This window comes from Schistosoma mansoni (genome assembly GCF_000237925.1).
Source record: "Schistosoma mansoni, WGS project CABG00000000 data, chromosome 7 unplaced supercontig 0100, strain Puerto Rico, whole genome shotgun sequence".
Taxonomy (NCBI): domain Eukaryota; kingdom Metazoa; phylum Platyhelminthes; class Trematoda; order Strigeidida; family Schistosomatidae; genus Schistosoma; species Schistosoma mansoni.
Window position 1 is genome coordinate 538,630 of NW_017386020.1, and position 21,998 is coordinate 560,627.

Consider the following 21,998-nt stretch of genomic DNA (forward strand, 5'->3'; position numbering starts at 1 on the left):
GATAGATAAAACTTTAATTGGGTTAGCATTAGTGTTAATTAAAATTCTTGTCTAATTGTCTTCAGTTTACCTGATTATTTATGCTGTCGATAAAAATTTATTTATATTTAAATAACAATTGAATATGTTTAGGAATTACTAGGCAGTATTTATTACAATTAACTAAACTATACTTGATACAAACTACCAATATTCATTGTCGGAAGCTGAAGCTAAAAAGATAAATCATCTCTATGCCTTAACATAAGATTAATATTCTTATTCAGTGATTGGTATCAGTATGAATGCAAATTTTTCAGTGAATTCTCACCGTACACTCATACCGCTGTATTACCTAGGCAATAATCACCGGAAAACACCACATTGATCAGATCTGTGAGACAAATATTTTATACCATAAAGAATAATGCCAACTATGTACTGAGTAATCTCTACAAATCTTTTATACTAATAATTTCAGCTTATTTGTTTTAGGAACCCACCTCTAATTTGTTGGGAGGTAAATGAGTCAAACATGACATTCATGAGGACTCTGTATATTCAAAGTTCACATTTTTAATTTCGTACAATAAATAAGGGTAAAACGTTACTGTCATTAAAAGCTAAATTTTAAAACTTCAAGTATTCAAGAATTAAAAATTTTCATTTCAGTATGAAAGGTAAGAGGATACTAGTCATTATTGTTTAGGTCATGTATGATTAGTGATTTACAGTTCTTCTCATTGGTAAAACATCAAGCATACATGTACAAGAACATTCCCTTTTATCACATAAAATATTGTAAATTCTACTATTACTTGTTAGTAGTAGCAGATGTGTGAAGGAAGAAATATAAGGTGAAAGTATACAAAACAGGAATGAATAAGGGAATTGATTTTTAAACAAGATCACATTCTGAAATCTCATCAGGATGTAGCAGAATTTCCGTTTCATTGATTTCTTGCATCGGATTAGTACATGGTGATGATAGTTTCTGATGATCAACAATAATTTTGGACATTCTAGGTGATAGAGTTGGTGACAGAAATTGTGTCACATTTGGTCGATTAATTTTCATTGACTCTGTTCTTCCTGTAGTTGTTGTTTTTGATGATGAGGAGGATGTCGAAGTCGCTGTTGCCATTGGAGAAACTATGATTGATCTGTCTGAGTGAATTGACTTCGGCATAGATCTTTCATAGGGCAATAAAGGTAGTCTACGACCTCGTTTGTTTTTACTTCGAGAACAAAATCCAGTATCATTGCTTGTATTCTCAACAACAGTCAATGTACAATTTACATTTTCCAAGTTACTTTCCAGCATCTGTTTCTCATTGTCTAATTTGTATTTTCTTAATTGATGAAGAAAATCATTAGATGGAGGAGAAGGGAGATTTGACTATGAATGAAAAGAAACAACAATGAAAATGATCAATTCTACCCTCTAAATTAAGAGGCAAAAGTGATAACCATTTATCTCATTGACTCATAAACGTTACCTTATTTATAAGCTAATGTGATTAGAATATATTTTATGCATTATCAACTACCTCTTGTTATGATGTGGCATATTGAATTATATTTTGTTTAACTGGTTTCTATTCCATATCCAATTTAATAGTGAATAAAATGTAATCGTGTTCATTTTACTGTCATTAAGTGACTACGGGTAGGCTCATGTATTCAGTTTTTCGTTATATATTTTTTGTAAATGTATTCTTGAGGACTAGGGTCGAGGTCTTCTAAGTAATCGATTAATTATGTTAGATGACATGTCTCAGAATTAGACATAATATTGACTCTTTTTATTTCGTTAATACCTAAGCTTCAGTATTAGCTTTTGCCCTTTATTTCTCGAATTCATCTCTTCTTTTCGAACAGTAATTATTTTAATCACTATCTATGATACTGTTATTTTAACTGATTTCTTAACTGTACTGTTGCTTTTATTGCATCATATAAGTGTCTTAATTTTGCAACTTATTTCGGCACATTTATAACGAGCATTATTTCGAATATGACTGATTGACAGAAATCTAGGACTTCCCTACAACACAATGTGAAGTACAAAAACCAAAATTCAGATCTGAAGCATGATAGAAGAAAATCTAAAATAATAAAAAGATAATCAATAAAACAATGGACAGTTCCAAAAAACATTCGAAAGTGACCCTGATGTCAAGGGACACAATGACTGTTGGCCTGTAGTAAGTATGGCGGTGTCCTAACATTCAATGGAGGGTGAAGATATGATCAATACATTCTCGGCCAGAACGAAAACCAACCTGTTCCTCGCGAGTAAATCTTTCTCGAGTTTTGAACAGTCTACAAAGTATGACGGAAGTCACTAGTTTGGACGCAATCGGAAGTAGACTTATCCCCCAATAGTTGTTCGAGAAACTATGTAAACCCTTTTTAAAGATAGGAACAACTATCGACTTATTCCATGATCTTGAACTTTCTCTGATTGCCAGACCTTTTTTACACAACTCAGTCAGTTTCTTGACCAGAAAGTCAATATCATCTTTAAAAAGGGCCGGAGGTAAGTGTTGGAGCTAAGAATGAAAGATGCTGAGTTTGATTTACAATGTGAGCATAAACACTGGAATGCAGGTACGTCGAGCAGGCAAGTCCTAAATAGAACGATACGTGCATCCTAGATTCTCTTTTTTGCCACAATTCTAAAAAATGTTAATGCTAAAAATAAAAAAACTATTCAACTCCTTATGAAATTTCACCTCTTTAAAATTATAGACTGAAATTCGAATGTTTCAGTCTCTCAGCTATAATGATTAGAATGACGAGTCTTGAAACAGTCAGTTTATAATGTAAAGTACAAAAACAATGGTCTTCAAAAACTCAGTATACTAATGATAAGAACTTATGGATTAATAACGAATTTCGAGAAGCAATTCTTCATATCCTGGTAAGAAACGGTGACCAGAGAAGCTGAACCATCTCAAGAGTGATGGAGTTACTCTTTTCGGGAATTTAATGATGATTAAGGACTAGCGCGGATTGACTGTGGGTAAATATATAAACCACTGGCCGTCAACTTAGCGATCTGTAAGATAAACATTCTGCATGAAGTCCGAATGTTGTGTGTTCGATCTATTTGTAGAAGTCCATTGTCATTGAGGAATGGGATATAACGAGGGAAAAAATTTACAGCCTTTTGTAGTTTTCGACAGTTTTTAAGTTACAGTTAATGCAAACTATAACATTCTTGAAACGCTTAAATAATAATATATGTAATACTTAATAACCTCGATGTGTTTAGTTAGATTACTTAGTAAAAATGAATTACTTATCCGATTATTTACTTACATCAGAGTTGCTTTCTTCAACACGTCCATTAGCAATAGTTCTATCCTGATTATGACTTGAACTCGGTGTTGGGGGCAACTGGAATTCTATTAAAGATGTACAAATCGATTCACATAATTCTGAATTAATATCTGAATTCTTCAGTAGACTTGGGGTTTCACTTTCTTCGACACAGTACATTGATGAGGAACAAAATGATGAATCTGTAGGTGTAGTTCCTGGATTCACTGTTGTAGCATACTGATGCATATTGAATAAACCATGTTCTAAATCTGTCAAACCCTGTGAATCTTCTTCATTTTCATTACTATCATTATTATTATCATCATCAATGTTACTAATTATTTCTTCTTTGTCATCGTCTCTTCTTCGTGTATGCGAAAAATCCAGTGCGTTGGGATGCTGATGATCATGATGACGAACAAAAACATTATCATCCTTGTTAATTGTACATTTTGTAGGATACCAAGAAGAATTAGACTGATGACTTGGTTTACCATTCGATCCACAAGAATTTAGAGGTAAATTTGATTTAATTATTGACACAGGTGGTCTAGGTGACGAACTTATAGGACTCTTTCTGTTCACAATCCTTCTACTTTTCAAAATAATGGAAAAAATAGCGGACATTATCGATTGTTATTTTGGAGTAAGGAATGATTCAATGCTTTGTAGACAGTTTTTGTCACAGATTACAATCAATTTGGATATTATTAGAAAGTCGGAAATAGTGGATATTTGTCTTAGTCTAGTATAGAAATATGCGTAAGAATGTGCTGGTGAGTACTTGTGGTTCGAACCCAGGAAATTCGTATCTTGCAGAGAGCAATTAACACTCAGACGACTAAATTGGAAACAAACTGTACGAATCTCCAACTTCAGTCAATTCACATTTTAAAGCGATAATCGTCAGACAACTTTTAACATGGCTAAACTTCTAATTGTTTTATGCCAAATTAGGGTATGCAACAATAACCAAGTACCAACTATGAAAATTAAACAAAAAAGGGTAGGTTTTTCTAACTACTTTTTGTAAGAAAGCGTATATTGTGGACATAGCTTTAACCAGCAAGAAAATAAAAACATATCGAAGATGCCACCATCCATCCAGATATATACACACATCTTTATTTATTAATAAGTAAACTAATTAACGACAGAAAATAATTCAAATTAATAAATGAAAAATAGTAACAGTAATAACAATAATCATGAAAGTGATTCCCTTACCTTGATGAATTCATATGACAATCTCTCGGAGAATTACAAGCAATCTGTTGCATGTCTTGTTCATTCGAGCGTATTTGGATCAATTCATGTGTTTCTTTATCTAATTTATTTTTATTTGGTAAATTGTTTAAAGTAGAAGACTGTGCAACTGAGGCCTCCAAGGCATGGTTTACTTTACACTTATCTTTGTTCGTTACTAACTTACCAGATATTTTAGGGAAGATATGGTTATTATTCATATTATTGTGCTTTTTAATCTCCACTTCATGGAGATTATTAGCATCGTGGTTTTCATAATTTTCAATGGTATCTTGACTATCATCAGTTGTCACCGGTGATGAGCACCGTTCTGGATATCTGTCTAACCGACTTACTGGTCGTGGTAGAATTCGATGGCTTTGCCTTGGGACTCCTCTACTTGCCGGTCTACCATGAAAAGATGATTTAAATGACGAAGTGGTAATAGGTAGGATTGTATCCAATTGATGGAACTCACGATAAGCTGATGATCTGGCCACTGAATTTGATCTACACTGAGAAGATTGACAGTTGTCAGTATATAGTGTTGGACACAATGAAGAATGCTTTTGTAAAAATTGATCTTCATCAAAATCTTCCTCAATAAAATAATGCTTGGTTTTTGGAAACGATCTTCGCCGGTTTTTGGATTTGAGTTCATTTGGGTCATTCATAATCAAACGAGCATGATTATACTTTGGACAATGAGAACGACGGTTGGCGTAACTGAGACAAATGAGAGGGGAAAGATATGCATTAGGTATAAATCATATTCTTTGAGTAAGTGTAATAACTTTAGACAAGTACAAGAACAACAGTGAAGAATATATTCTCCTGTTTTTTAGAACATTCAACAATTTGACAATTTTTCGCTTAATAAAAAAATCACCATTGAAAGAATGTACGAAAAAAGTAATCATAAACCATACATATGTTTATAAATATCAACCATGAAATGTCAACCGTGAGATTTCAGTCTTTTGACTCAAAAATTCGTTGGCGAGATAAGATAAATGTTAATTTCATTGTTCTTTCAAGTGAGAATAATTTGAGGAAATTTTTGGAAAGGCATTTAAAAATAATCAGTAGAGAAATTATGTATAAAAGAATATGAAAGAATTTTTTCCACCGAGCTAAGTTAATAACAGTTAACTTAGTAACTTACATATGAGGATGATCACCAATATCGGTGACAGTTTCACAGCCTCGTGGACGATAAAACACACCGCTTGTGCCACGTACATGATATGGATTCATTGGAATAGCAGTAGGATGGTAACATTGATGAGAGCATGAATCGTTTACATTTGTGTCGAAACAATAGTGTGAAGAAGGATGATGATAATGATGATGATGAAAATCGCATGAATCTGTTGTACATTTGGAATCATGAATTGTATTTATATTCGAGGGAACCGGTGATTTCACTAAGTAACCGGGATTGAATTCAATAAGACTTGAATATAATGGTCTTGGATTGCTGATACAGTGTAAAAAGTATAAAAAATTTAATAAAAATGTTTGAGTGATAATTTCAGGTGAGGTTGACTAGTTTATACATAAATGATAGGCATACAAATTACGTATAACTATCTTCTGTATTGATCACTTTTTTTTTATTTGTACTGACATAAAGAAATCAATAAGCACTGAGAACTAGTAATGGATGACATTGGTTAGTATTCAGTAATCGATCAATGTAAAAATCCCGTTCGGTTAAGGTCAGAATACCTTAGTGATTATATTTTTGATTGATATCTAATGACACAAGATTGAACCCCACAGCAATTATAAGTCCGCCACTTCATTAGTTCAACATTGGTTGCACAAATATCTCAGTACAAAGTGCTAACTAACCCAAAACCGAAGTCGAAAATTTTTGTCGGTTGCCTATAACTAAATAACATTTGTAGCAAACAAAATAATGTGAAAAGGAGTTTTTATATATGGACTAATGCACTTTAGTCAACTATAGGTAGTTCTTATAAATTTAGGTAAACGAGTATCTAAAAAAATCCAACAAATTACTTCAAAGTAACTCAAGTAAACTTTCATTACATTTGCGTTATTACATTCATTTATTAAGAGATCACTAAATAGTTCAAGACACATATGACTTTCATCCATTGAGACAGATACGAACATCACTCCTCTTTCTACTCTTATAGTTTGAGCACCTAACTAAATAGAATCACTAGATTTCGAACATACACACGAAATCATGTGGTTGACAACCGAGTTGTTGATTTGTAATGATGAGAATATTACCTTTATTATACAGAGATGGACAACCGCAGAAAAATTCCTACATCACATAACTCGATTTGCGCAGATATACATTTGTATACTGAAGGTTTATATTGCTTTTCAAAGAAATTAATTACATGACAGACACATACGCACATTGACTTACCGATTAAACTTGCAATTATTTATTTCATCCACAACTGCAACAGGTTGTACAGAATCTGTTACATGTATTGGATAATTAGACTTAGGTGAATTAAGTCTAAAGTAGAGAAGAACATAATGCTTTCATAGATTCACAGATTTCATTGACAACAAAATCAAAAGTTGAAATAATAACCATTAAAATACTAGTGATAATAGAACTGTTGTCTAATTATTAATCAGAAATCAACTCAAATATAATGAAATAATAATAGAATGCAAGTGTTTTTGTAATTTATACTGTTTACAGGATTATCAGGTGGTTAACGAATAAATCTCTGTAGATCATCTGGAAAACGGAGTGAAATTATAAGCCAGGGATATAGGGGAGTTTAATTAAGAATATATCGTTCAGAAGTAACGAAAGTGAAATATGTATAGTGTTTGCATTCAGTTTATCAATAATTCAAGCTTCCTGATGGAATCGTTGATCATATTACCAAAGAACATCTATGACAAATAATCGTTAAATATTAAGAGCCATAAAGTAATACAAAGTGATCATAAGGCCATATACTAGCTGCACATATGAGTGCAGATCATTTTTCCTTCGATCTTTTTAGAGGGTCGAGGTACAGTGAGGTTTTTAATGGGGTTATGTCTATATCTTCAGACCATTATTTTTATTTCGCATTGTTACTGAAAAACTTGTTCAAATTATTACAATACATCTTACGTGCTCTATGAAAATTTAGCCTTCACAATGCAATCGCTCAAATGGTCTGACGTGATGTGTCACAAAATTCACTCTGTTCATTGACTGAATGTTGATCTAGAGTACAACAAACATGTAATTCTTTAAAATTTACCAATGAGAATCACATTCATCACTAAATCACCAAACTAACTTCATTATTATTTCTGTGATGTCAGTCGCAGTTATCGCAATAAGTGACATGAGTACATATAGATATTAGTTACCATACTCTACATCATCGCATTCAGAGAGGAAATTGATGAGATTAAAAGTACACCAGAAGAAATAATATCAATTGAAGTGGAAGTTCAGACATGGAAAATACAGCTCGAAAAGAAACAAGGGAAATCAAAGAAAGAAAATTAAGAATGGTAGTCAAATCAATATCTACGGGAAGAGAGCGGAGAGGAATCTGTTCAACTAAGACGGATTTCGGGTCATATCACCCAATATGTCCAAACATAGATTACAACTATCTCGTAAGCCCTAATATTTGGGTCATCCCATACAGGCATAACTCAGGTTACTAGTCGATGATTTAATTGACCGACATTGTACTGATCTGTTAAATTACGACTTTTTTCTACCTATTCAAAAGCCGTCCAATATTGCGTGTCAAGACAGGTAATAATTGGGAATGTGCAAGACATATTCCAACCATCTCAGTTGACGAAAGTCTGAAGCCTGTCGTTTCTCCCTAGTCCATAACATATAATCTCGACTTTGTACACCTGTTGTTTTCATCATACACGAGTAGTAACTCGGTAATCTAACGCTAGGGATATGCTCATATCATTTATCATAATAAGGAATATCTCACAGCCGTAAAGTAATATAACATGATCCGTGAGGCCGTGTACTAACCTCGCAATAGACAAGTGAGCATCTAACATGTGCTACAGGCGGAACAAGTTAGCAAAAGCTAAACGGATGTTTTGTATATGTCCTGAGACTTCGCCGAACAAAACACCAAGGTTGATAAGGCTTCAAAATAAGAAAGTAGTCAACGTGGGCTGACCATTGATTACTCTTTAATTGACGGTAGTTCAAGGCTTTAGTTTCAGTTTCTAATTACCGAAGTAGATGAATTCTGTGGTTTGGATCAATAACTGTTTGTAGCTTGTCAACTACTGAAAGCCATGAAGCACTGAACAGCCGATACTTCCACGTTTCTAGTGAGCATCCAAGATCCTACCCAGAGTCGAGCAATTCCAGGACTTTCAGAAAGCGCTCAACCTTCCGACTACTGAGTTGATATACAGTGGTCAGCATTCTTAACGAACTATGAGGTAACTACGGATAGTTTTACTATGCAGCAAGAGTAGAGGTCCGTTTTGTATCAAAAAGTAAAAATTACTTTTACATACAAATCAAAAATAAAAATAAGTGGTTATATTGCTATGATTTGACCGGAAACAATTCGGGGGTAGATTCTAAAAAAGTGAGAACAGCAGAAAGAAAAGATAGAAAAAAGGAAAAATGAAAGTCCACCGGAAAACAACAACTGATCCATATTTCCAATTTATTTTCATCAAACATGCGTCCTAAAAGTAAGAAGTTGACAAAACCATGCAGATTTAGGGAATGAAAACGAACAGGAGGGTGAGAACAGGAAAAGAAACGATTGAGAAATGAAAATTGACTGAAAAAAATAGTAGCATAAATAATGAGAATATAAATTTAATCACTTAGTTATAATATACGCAGGATTTTAGATGAGATATGAATGGTAGTGTTAATAAAAGAGAGAAGCATTAAAATAATTTTATAAAAAATCAACTGTACGGAGGATAAACGTAAAAGAAGGATGTAGAAAATAACAATAACTGAAAACTATCGCATTGACAACATCGCCAATATATGCATTTATCAATCAATCAATAATAATAATAAAGCAGGAATATGCTTGAAACATAATTTATACCCAAAAATTCAATATGCTCTCCATGAGAACTGAAAACTAGTCTGCATGACGAGGATATTGGGTTCTATTGCACAGTGGAAATGTAAGGAAAACTTAATACCTGAAGTTTGAAAAAGAGATAAGCAACAAAAATTTTACTTGAACTGGTAATCTAAACCTACAGGCAAGAAAGAGTCATGCTTCAGCTTTGAAAGGGAATTTCTGCCCCCCATCCTATGCAGAGATGCACATGAATATTTTGAATTATCATTTTACTTATATTTATTTGATAATCAACATTGGACAGGTGAGAACAACTAACATATTATTGGATTAAGTAGCTAATAGGGGAGTAGTAGAAAAGTGTAAGAACTATGGTCTGTTATAGACTGTTGTGAAAAGTTCCCGCAAGTGGGTGAAATTTAAAAAGTTGTAGGTAAAAACCGTACTGTTTAGGGTATTCTGTGGAAAAAAATTAATCTGTTAAAAAGATTATTAGGCAAAAGAAGGTGACGGGGATAGATATAAATAAAAAAATGCTAAGTAAAGAATGTAAAATTGAGAGAACATGTGAAGTTAACCGAATAGAAGAAAGTGGTACAGACCTGACCCGGACTTGACTCAGTTTATACATAATAATTATACTTTTAATCAATCCAGTTATTAAAATGACAACAACTGTAGCAAGCTGTTATTGTTTAGAAAATATATTATACATTAAAAATGACAAATAACCAATATGATCCACAAATTAAACTATTCTCCATAAAATCATTTCAAACCAAATAAAATAATTGCTTAATGGGATGTAGATTGGTTGCGTGTTTGCGTTGAATGTATAGGTGTGGCTGTTAAAAATAATTAGTACTAAATAAATTTATATTACAATGGTAAAATTTTGATTCAGTTGTTCATAAAACACACTAATCATTTATCACATCATATACTAAACATCAAGCTAATGTTTGGGTGTATATGAGAGTTTTGATAATACTAACAAGGTGTCCAAGCTGTAGACAGCAAACGAGAGCGGGACTTGAAACGAACTAGTCGGAAGTCAACTATCTCACTCGCTTCATTTATTATATCGTCACTGACTATTGTCATTACGTCCACTCAAAAGTTTGACGAATAAACAAAACAATAGTCTATGACGGATTAATTCGATTTACAATATCGTACATCAGTGCGCGTTTATCTGAACTGGATCTAAATACAATTTAATCAGTGCAAAGGAGACGAACGTTGAAATGACAATTGGAAAGAAAGAAGTTAGTGATAAAACATATTCAAAGAATACATCTATCTTTACTTACTCATTACCAATAAACGGTGATTCAGTCTTATCTGAAAAAAAAAGAATTATTATATCGTAACTTTTGATTGCAGTATCCTCTATTTACGGCGTGAGTAGAAACAGAGCAAAACACTGGGGGTGAGTATCAATCAGAGAGCTTTAGTTAATACAATAATGTAACTAACATAATGGCTGTCTAAATAGAATAAATCAAGAAGACCAATATTATAATGTCACGTTGATGATACTTACGTCTTCTCACTTTTTGTAGCATAACTTAATATGTCTACTTATGCAAATTGAAGTTGTATGCTATTCCGCATGAGTAGTATGGATCATTCAGTTTCTCCTTCTATCTTAATGAAGCCGGACAATCTTATGTTCTGCTGATTACTTCATTCGAATCTAGCTTGACTTTCCCTGGAACACAGTTGTATCCATATGTAAGAACTTTCGTCTAAATTAGAACGAATGGTTTCACAGTATTTGGGCGCCAAGTTGATGTGAAGAAATTTCATTGGAAAAACTTGGACCAGATTGCCAGGTGAAACGTTGGATTTACTTCAAATTCATTCGCTGAGATTTTACAAATATATTCTTCCTATAGTCTTATCCAGTTGAGTATTTGTACTAACTTCCTATGACAGCGTAACCTGTACCTCGATTTATGATGTTTCAAACACCTTCACATAATGTCAATCGTTAATTCCTCTTTCATGATGGTAGACCTTCTCACTAACAAAGATTCAGATGCTTTATTCCTTTTAATGTATCCCTATTTCATTTCAATGAAGCAAAGAAATATAATCTGGAAAGTAGTTTCTTTGCCTTTCAGTACATTTATTTATTATTCTGAAACCTTCTCAACTAATTTGTGATAAAACAAATGTATACTAATTCATTTTATACGCGATTAGGCTTTCATTACAATTAATTGATCAATCATTGGTATAGGGGGGTTGTGGATATTGTGGAATTTTCAGTATAAATCACGAATTGATCTTAGACCACCACTGAATGGCTGTTTTGTCCTAGTGTGGGTGTCTCCAGAAGTGAGCATCCATGACTCCCCAGGATCTTCATCCATGAGAGCGAACGCTTAAACTCTAGCCCATAGAACCGGTATCCAGCGGTGTTAATGTCTAACTTCAATCAGTTCACGATAAAGCTCTGAAGTTTGTAAGATTTTCACACTCTGAATTGTGGACTGGTCTTAGCTAAACTGTGAAACCAAAAACTCATTTACCTAAACACGTTTTCTAACTATTGCATCATCCATTTTATATTTATAGTCATTCCTCATTATATAAAAAGAGCAAAATAGAAGGATTACTTACCTAATGAAGAATTAGTATAACAGATTGGCTGAACAGCAGAATTAGAACAGGAATTCGTGTCTACTATTGACTGATGAGGTTCATTTATTATTCTTTGAGATATTTCATTTCTATATTTAATAAAGTCATACAAAGACAAGGAAATAAAAAAAACAAAAAATTAGATCGAATTAGAATAACAAAACGGATTGTTAAACACAGAAACTGAGTAAAACATGACATAGCTTAAGCTCTTTCATTATGACGTGATATGAGATAAAAAGCTAATATAAACAAAAATCAAGAAGCAGTGGACAATTATTTCATCTTAATATCACATGATCATTTTGTTAAATACAATACTAGTTACAAAACCTCAAAGTCCTGAGTTCGATCCTCGGTGTGGTTGCAAGTAAACATTTTCGAAAAGTCACATGCTAGTACAAATACACTAGTTAATTTCCTATTATTTATAGGTTTTTTTCAGCTGGGAATAGTTCTTTGTAAAGTCATTCTTTTACAGCTACAATGTATTTCACCCTCAAATGTTGTTCATAAATCTAGTTGACTCATTCGCACTCCAACATGTTCGTATGTTAGAAACATTAAGAATAAAATTACATTGTGGTCAATTAATGAAAAAAAACTGATCAGATATTTTGATGATAAAAATAACAGGATAATTCAGGAAAAAAAGTCAAGACGAGAGGAATGAATACAGATCCTATTAATTAAGAAAATACACTCGATTGCTTTTGCAGAGGAAGAATAATAAGAGGCAACATTTGTGTCTGGTCATATCTTACAATGGTGAGTAGAGTAATTGCTACGAGCCTATCTTGAAAGTTCTAATATAAAAACAGGTATTTATTTCAAGATGAGTTTCAAAATAGGTTGGCATTGATCTGTTTTGTTCAACCAATTACAGATTCTAAGGTGGACATATCTATCGAGTCACACGAGAAAACTTCGACAAAACTGACAATGTGACTTCATAAAAGGTTTCTACCAAGCGTGTACACAGGTTTCAAATATAAATACTATTTACATAGTGTTATTAACTAATACTTCGCAAACTTCATAAATACAAAAACCTCACTCAATATGCTAGAAATGTGGTTTGTAGTGTTAAATTATAAGATTTACAGGCATTGAAATCGGCCATGAATTTCACGCGGACAAGATGTAATAGAAATGATCTCGAAGTGAATTAATATACGTAAATTATTTTTAACTCACCTATAAAAATTTAAATAATTTTTGCATGTTTCCAGTAGGGAATTACATGTCTCAGAATTATCAACAGAACAACGATATGTGAATCGCGTACCCTAGAAAAAACATGAATGCCAGAGTAAATAATTAAAAACAGAAGTAGTTGAATTTTTTCCAGAAAAGTAAACACATTGGGAACCTTAAAATAACATACGTATTATTATTACTACTAAGTAATTTTTAAGTGACTCATGGAACAAGAATTCAAAGTGAAGACTTTCCTCAAAACATTACTCCGATAAAATCAGTTTCCTTCTTCTTGGTTTTGTAAGTAAATTTCTGCTTAACTTAGTTAGTTAACTGGGCCGGGATTGTGATAAATAAGCTATACTCCTCCTGTCTTGTTTAGAATCACTTCATATATATAATTGAAGGCTGTAATTATTCAACACATCGATTAGTAGTTTTGCTTTTGAAAATGGGCTCTATTCAAAATCAATTCCAAGTACAAAATAACAGTTCAGACGATCAAATTGTCCTGATATATTATCAAATCAGCTGTCCCATTTTAGTAACTTTCTACCTGAAGGCTACAATTTTAGTGGAACATTTTGAAGTATATTCTCTCAATAGTTAATAACAATAAACATTCGAATATTATTTTTTTATCGGGATTCGTCTGCCCAGTTGGATAAATTCTTTTTCAATAACTTTTTTTTGACTTAAAAAGTACATTCTCCGTATTTGTGTCACTCTTAGAACATAAGTACATTCAGCTACTAAATAAATCATAAACAATCAAATAGAAAATTCACAACTTATTCACTACTAAATGATACTTGGTTTTAATCAAGAGGAAAACCAAGAACTCCGTACGAAGAGTTCATGAGTAAGAGAGGGATAGATAAATTGGCCTAACAAAACTAACACTTGAAACTATAGAATCGTTAATAATGTAGAAGTATTTTTCACTTAGAGCTGATACCTACCGTGCAACTACAGGAAATCGAAAAAATTAAACCGTTTTTTCTAATGGTTGAAAGGCAGAGTTTTCGAACTGCTTTATCATTAGGTTTTTTTACAGTCAAACGCAAATGTATCACACCTTACGATGAAAATATGGTGATCAAACAGTTATTTCTAGCCTGAATTTCTCCATTCCCCCAGCAACAAAATCAATAGATTGCGTTATCAGGTTCATGTACACATATTAGTGAATGGTGAGGAGTTATACAAAAGCGACCATTTAGAACAAACTATAAAATATGATTAGTTGAACTTTGTGATTGTTGAAATTCTCCGCTTTTTTAACTAATCAATGATTTACGATTATCACCCGATAAATGGAGATAGTATCTATTCTTCTTAGATATCGTTTGTATTTTTACTCCACATAAAAATCCAATGTATCCATGTTTCCTGAGTTGGTCATTAGCAAGAGGTTTATCTAGTGAGGTAACCTGTTACCTTTCCCAAAAAGTGAAAAGCATCCAACTAAGTAAATATTATGAATAATTCATTGGTGATGAACAGCCAAACAAGTATAAACTGGAAATGTTTATAATTTTAGCTTCGAATAGTTCAAATGATAAATAAGTTTGTATGAATAATCAATGTTACTAATGTTATATAGTATAACATAAAGAAATAAACCAATTATCCAACTGATGTGAATTACCTCGTTTAAAATCTTAATTAAAATTTGTTTGTGTTTATGACTGAAACCCGTAATATGTGGCCTGAAAATTAATAAGGCAAACAGTTAAAATCAATTCACTACAGCTAGTCATATGTAATAGAAATCTTTAAATAAACTACTGAAGAATTTAATGTTTGAAGTGAAAAGCGCCATTTCAAATACGATATTACTAAGGAATAGATTACTAAGATCATGAGATCGAACTATAATTTACGATGAAATATTCAAGCAAATATTGCTGAATATAACATGTCAAACTTTAACGACTTATACATAATCCACAATTAGGTTAAGTTAGATTCCAAAAACCTAAAATCATAAATTAGAGCGAACTAAAGCTACTTATATATATATATCAGTTGGTTGAAAGAAGAGGATGACAAATTTACTTGACATTTTTTTAGACTGTGCTAATCCAATCGGTCTGGTACACATACAATCGAAATACCTTCAAGTAGTGAAGAATTGTAATAATCTATCATTTTCATTGTGTTATATACACGGCATTTGAAATGGGGGAGTTGATTTAACGCTAACTATTTCATCAGTACATTGAAATGCTTCACAAAATAACGATTACAAAGTCATAATAATAGCAATTATTATTGTTATTATTATAAAAATCTTTACTACCTCAACATAATTAATTATAATTGTAATTCAATGATCAATATATGATAAGAAAGGAATCATCGGCTTTTTATATGACTCTCAATAAGAATACATAACACATACACGACAAACTACGGTTGAATCATTATGTATGGACAACCAGATTAGTTTAATAACAGTCAAGTTAGATTTCCTTAAAAAATATACATAGACGACCATGAAAATATTGATGAAATTAAGAAACATATTGTTATTTAGAAAATTAATATACATAAATAGAAACATATTTACCGAAATTAATCTTTATTTTAATCACTTTGGAGATGGAGGAGTGAGGGGAGGGAAATAATAGAAGTTCGTTTATTTTCTCAAGTAAACGAAAATCTTTTGATACTTAACTATAAGTTTATTATTCTTTTCTAGTTTTGTGAACTCGTTTTTATTTGACTTTTCTCCTTAAAATAGTATTATCTTTAGTAAGAATAGTCAGAATTTGAAGAGAATGTTCTCTCATCATATATTAACAAACTTGAAAGAATTGCCTATTATATATATATATATTTATTTAAAGGCGACAAAAAGATTATCCTTAAATGAACTAATACGTATAGAGTAACGCATAAATATTATCATCTTAACAATGTTGGATAGACTGAAATGATTCGATTGCTACTTGTTCGATTTAATAAATTTTTGTCATAGTTATTAACTTCAAGGAATAGAATTTTCAATGATGAAAAACATAAATATCAGGGAAAAGTAAGATAACAAAAAAGGTTAAATGCTTATCTTATTAATCTAATCCATGATTAGTAAACCATGTTGACGACGTTCATTTATAAAAATCATCTAACAGTATATTATTTTATTTAGATGTTCTCAAACGCCTTATAACTGTTTACTCTACACTTTTTGTCATATCTTTTCAATGTTCTTTCCTGACAAGTCTACACACAGAGCTACAATCATATGCTTTGTGTAATAATATTTTCTGACCTTCTTAAGTTTCTTTATAGTTCATTTATTAAACTGGATGTGAGTTGTTGCCGAAATTCAATTACCTTCTCCTCCCTCTCACAGTGATTTGTATTGTTTCAACAGTAGCCACTATGAAATATTATGAAGTATTTATTAAAAAGATAGATGTGAACATCATGATGGTCAATGAGACAAGTTTAGTAAAAAAAGGTTAGGGAATTCTTAAAACAAGATAAACTGTTATTATGAAATTAACTTATTAACCATCACCTATAAAAATTTAACTGTTGAGCAGTGAAAAGTAGTTTATAGCGTCATACTTCTAAGGCTGATTTCTATGTAGACTGTCCCCAACATATCGCGAATCGCTTGAGGACTTTTTTTTAACTTGTACTATAAATCATAGTAGCCCAATTCACCTATTAAATAAACCATGTAAATCTTAATACAACAACAATATATCATCTGAAATGCTAGTGCTCGTTACAAGAGTGTTTTAAATAGTATTAAAATATTTAGGAAAGAAAACGATATTTCGAACAACAGGTACCATTTTCTTGGACATAGACTTGGTGAAAACTGACAAATAAATCCTTCAACTTATGCAAATATTTAAAAATTTTATTTCATAATAGATAAAAAAGAACATTTATTCTCAAATCAACTAACTAACCAGGAAAATTGAATCAGATTTTTTCTCGAATCTTCAATACTTACACCAGATGGTCCCAGACAAAGTTGACACGCTGTATTAGATATAGTTTCCTAGTAACACCATGTAAATAACATAATTAGGTATTAGGATTTTAAAAGATCTGATTTTTGAATAAAAAGTCCCTTTCTTAACTTCGTAACTAAGACAGATATGATTTGGGAAATAAATCTCTATTACATTTATTGCAACTAGGTATCATGACTACTATTATTACGCTAGAGTTTTTGGTACTTGTTTGGTTGCGCCACAGATTTGATTTGTGATATCTAGGTTGTGTAAGAGCCTGAATGATGTCGATTCTCATGAAAATTAGTGTAAAAATTACTTTCTTGCAGCATATACTTATAAATGTATGAAATGTTAATTTGAAACTATATACATAGTTAAAACTTGTAGGTAAGCGTTCAAGTTAGAAGCTGAGGATATTCGGATTGATTACAAGATACCTGAGATTAGAATGTTTTAATAAATGAGTAACAATTCGATATTCATTAGATTTGTTTTAATCATGTTACGCCACATTAATTCTCTCATAATATCCATCACAAAAACTAATCATGTTAGGTTTCTACCTTTCCATTTGAATCAACATCATTCTTAAATTTTACTAAAGAGTTAATAGAAAGGTTGTTTATTAATGTCCACTTGAATACAGAAAAATAACTTGAAATGGCTTGTCATAAAGTTTTCCTACACAATCTAAAACTCTCAAACATTATGTCATGACAGCGAATTAAGGAGAAACTTGATTAGTCTAAAAGCTAAGATTTCCTAATGGCATTATATAAATATATATATTTGGATGATTTCTTGATTCCTTGTTACCATGTTCTTTCGTTTATACAAGTTAATTCTCTAAAATTTTAAATAAAACAGCAAATATCCATAATAAACCCTGAGAAATGCCGACAAATTTTTCTTGTTTGAATTTTACAAGACTTTGTACGATAAATGTTTTGAAAACAATTCGACTACTTTTGTAATAGTAAGTAGTTAATTTAAAAACAATGTTTTAAGGAAATTTTATGACAAAATTTAAACAAACAGATAAATTGGATTCCCATTACTCAAGATTGCTGATAATTTTTTATCAAGTAATTATTCACACATTATCAACAATATTTTCATACATTAAAAAGTGAAAAATTTATTAATCAGATTTGAGTACTAGATAGCATTTGCATGTAGTGGAGTTAACAGGCATTAACTTCCAAGATAATCAATTTGTTCACGAAGTACCTGAATTCCAGTCACACTGTCTGTATGGCGGCTGGTTGTCCTAACTGTCTGCCAAAAGTGAAGTGGTTGGCACGGGATATGAACTTGTGATATACTTGTTAGAATTCGAATCATTTAACCAATAAAACACCAGCATTGACTGTAATAGGTTATATTGTTCGACACACCTTATAATCTTCAGTATTCAAGCAGAAACATTCTCAGTGAAAGTTGCGAAAGGCTATTCACACAATCCTACTAGTCAGAGGTCTGATATGCTAACTAATTAATTATTGACAACAGTACCTTCTCCAGATAAATTCTAGATTGTAATACAGATAAACTTTTTACTTCTCCAATAATGACCACTGACATGACAAGATATAAATAGTGAAATTATGTATGTACGGAAACAAGTATTCATTATCCTCAAATAGCGGTTATTTTGTCGAAGTAATAAGAAAACTCATGTGTTGAATTCACTTTAAATAATATGGATTATAAAGACAGGGTTTATTTGTTTAACTTACTTTAATGTGAAAATTTATTTGACCGTATGTTGACAGTTGTTTCACTTTATCCAATAGCTGATATTCCACCAAGGCAGGTTGACGACATCTTTAACCAAAAATAGAAAAAATAATAATTCTGACTAATAAATATACTAGTTAATAAGTAAATTAGTGAATTTCATGCGGATGATCCAGACAACTACTAATTAGTTGGAAATAAATCTTAACCAACACGCAGAGTATGCACATATGCCAAAAAGAGACTGATCAATTACAGTCCTAAACATCAATTGGAAGATTCAAGTAAACAATACCAGGTGAATTTGGACTTCAGCATACTGTGCAAGCAAGTGGCTATCAGGACTCAGTGGCTAAGTGGATAACGCGATATCGTTTGAAGCGAACGGTACTGGGTTCGAGTTCCAGACTGAACATCAACTCTAAGATGCAAGTTCGTTCAGCTAACGCGCCCCAAATAGGACGAAACGCCCAACTTAGTAACAATCATAGTGGTAACACTCCTCAAAAATGATTGACTGGATAATTTTCGGCGTACAAAAGCGGTATACCTCATAAATCAAAACTGGACAACTTATATAAGGAACGCATCTTAGCAGTTGACATACTATCAGTGACATCTGAAAGAATTGAAATTACAGAGCTCCAATTGAGTCGATGTATACGGAGGGAAATATCTCAGTACGTTAATACCATCATAGAAAAAGATCACAATGTCTATGTATCTGTACTACAAAAACTTGAGAAGTCATGGTTCTTGTTACATATGGGTGTCACCTCTGTTATGTCTGCATGCCGACGTTTTATGTTGCTGCAGTTTTACTCCCTTTACTTGACAATAGGTAATCACTACATTTCATCGGTCCTACTACTTATACTTGGGAGCAAGAACCACTGCAATTCCTACGACCCAAAGTGAGAATACGAAAGACTGGTACAATGAAGACTTACTGACTCTCTAAAAGCACTCCTCCGAACAAGCCCCAAAATCACACCGCTATCAAACCGAAATGCAATTATTTATATGCAAATTGTATGCTGAATAGATACAAGAAATATTGACCTTAAAATCTTACGTTAAACGCAGTTTACACCCGTCAATTTGGCCAAAAACCATAATAAATTGATTCAAAAAAGTTTATCCCGTCATATTAGTTTTCATGATTTGCTTTAGCTTATCTAACGAATACACTTGATAATATTAGTTTGAAAGGATCGACCGAATACAAATACGACGAAATATTTCGGGATGAATGAATCCCAGTCACAGCTGACATGCCCCCAAATGCCCTGGTACGGCCGAGAGTGAGGAGAGTCCTCTTTCTCTCTCGAAATGCTCTCACATGGCTCTCACACGGTTGGTAATCAGTTTAGGTGAATCCACGAAATAAATAAATTCATGTTATTCTGATGAAATCCTTTGTTCTTATTTTATTCAAATTCATAAATGGGAATAATTGTGTGAAATTTCTGTAGTCAGTGATTTGTCACCTCTTATGTAATTTGTGTCGACCATAATCCACAGAAAAGTAATTAAAAATGCAAGCAATTATACAAATCACTATATTGTTATTTGCTATCATTCCATAATACTTCAAGTTCAAACTGACTTCACTGTGGACTTAATTATATTTCATTCTATTTGGAAAGTTTATTGGTTGTTAGTCGTTGTCAACTAGTCTACTTTACACATTTCTGAGTGGATTCAAATAAAGTTTTTTTCTCTTTTTTCTATTTATAAACTATTTCCGCAAAACAGTCAGAAAAGATATTTTGTCTAATAAACAGAAACAGTAATACCATTAAAAATGATCTGTTCAATGAAAAGAATAAAAAAACTATTAGAAAAATATTTGTAGTTTACACTACAGATTAATTTTAGTTGAGCAACTGGCGAAATTCACTGAGCAACAAATAATTATTTAGTCCTAGTATGTACCTCCTCCGATCTTAGGAATGACTTTGTATAAATTCAATAACAATGTTTGGTTGGTCGTTTGTGTGGTAGTATAAAAGGAGGACGAGACAGATGTGTTTAGTCCTACCAGGTTTTCATCCGCTTTCTTTAGTTTGTGAAGAAAATGTTCTGAACAAAAAGTACTCGATTAAAGAATAACGATATCATACGATTTTAAACATTCTGACTAGTCATGAAATAAATATTTGTAAAGAAACAAATATAAAGTTTACACTAACCGACAATCTTCATGTTTAATTTTTATTCTTTCCTCGAGTTGTTCATTAAGATTAGGAAGTTTTAACAACTGCTTTACATAATTCGATCCTAAACGATCTGCGCCGTAGTCACCACAGTCAGCTAGAATGAATTAATGAATGAATTAAATAAAAGTTATATCTGCGCAATCAAATAACCAATTAGCGGTAAATACGATGCATAAACTGAAATGTAAGAGATTCAGTAGTGACTTATTACTGACAATATACGAATTTCAGTCACTTAGTTGTAGACTCGGACTTTACCGAACAAAGTTCGGTTTGAACATTCAGTGTTTAACAGGCTTCCAGTAAAAATACCGTTGTCTTATCACACATCTGACTATCATGTACATTAGACATGTCGATATGAACTTGTGAACATTTATGTGTAAACGATTCGCTGAAACGAATTCCAACATTTTCCGTCAGTTCTAAAATTAGTGATAGAGTCAGATGATTCTATGGTAATGTTCAAAGCGAATTGACATTCACTAAACGAACCAACCGTCTAGTTCTATCTGAATCTAATAGTTATTTAGCTGTTATCCATTGTGTGACGAAGACTATATTCACCTAATTTAAATCTCTATACCTAC

At 32.1% G+C, this 21,998-nt stretch overlaps 2 protein-coding genes across 2 annotated transcripts in view; both read right to left on the bottom strand.

The window, feature by feature from the left end:
- Positions 1 to 877: 877 nt before the first annotated feature.
- Smp_144730 (hypothetical protein) lies at positions 878 to 3,555 on the bottom strand (the record flags this gene model as incomplete). The annotated part of the gene is made up of 2 exons (XM_018791034.1): positions 878 to 1,378; positions 3,307 to 3,555. 2 exons carry the CDS (start codon positions 3,553 to 3,555, stop codon positions 878 to 880), a joined length of 750 nt encoding a protein of 249 aa, XP_018645743.1.
- Positions 3,556 to 4,532: 977 nt separating this feature from the next.
- Smp_144740 (4.1 G protein, putative) overlaps positions 4,533 to 21,998 on the bottom strand; it is a gene marked incomplete at both ends in the record, with an annotated part of 28,152 nt that continues 10,686 nt past the window's right edge. The window contains 6 exons of the mRNA XM_018791035.1: positions 4,533 to 5,280; positions 6,968 to 7,063; positions 10,922 to 10,952; positions 13,504 to 13,549; positions 19,186 to 19,273; positions 21,382 to 21,502. Coding sequence (XP_018645744.1) covers positions 4,533 to 5,280; positions 6,968 to 7,063; positions 10,922 to 10,952; positions 13,504 to 13,549; positions 19,186 to 19,273; positions 21,382 to 21,502 — 1,130 coding nt within the window. The remainder of the gene's footprint in view (positions 5,281 to 6,967; positions 7,064 to 10,921; positions 10,953 to 13,503; positions 13,550 to 19,185; positions 19,274 to 21,381; positions 21,503 to 21,998) is intronic.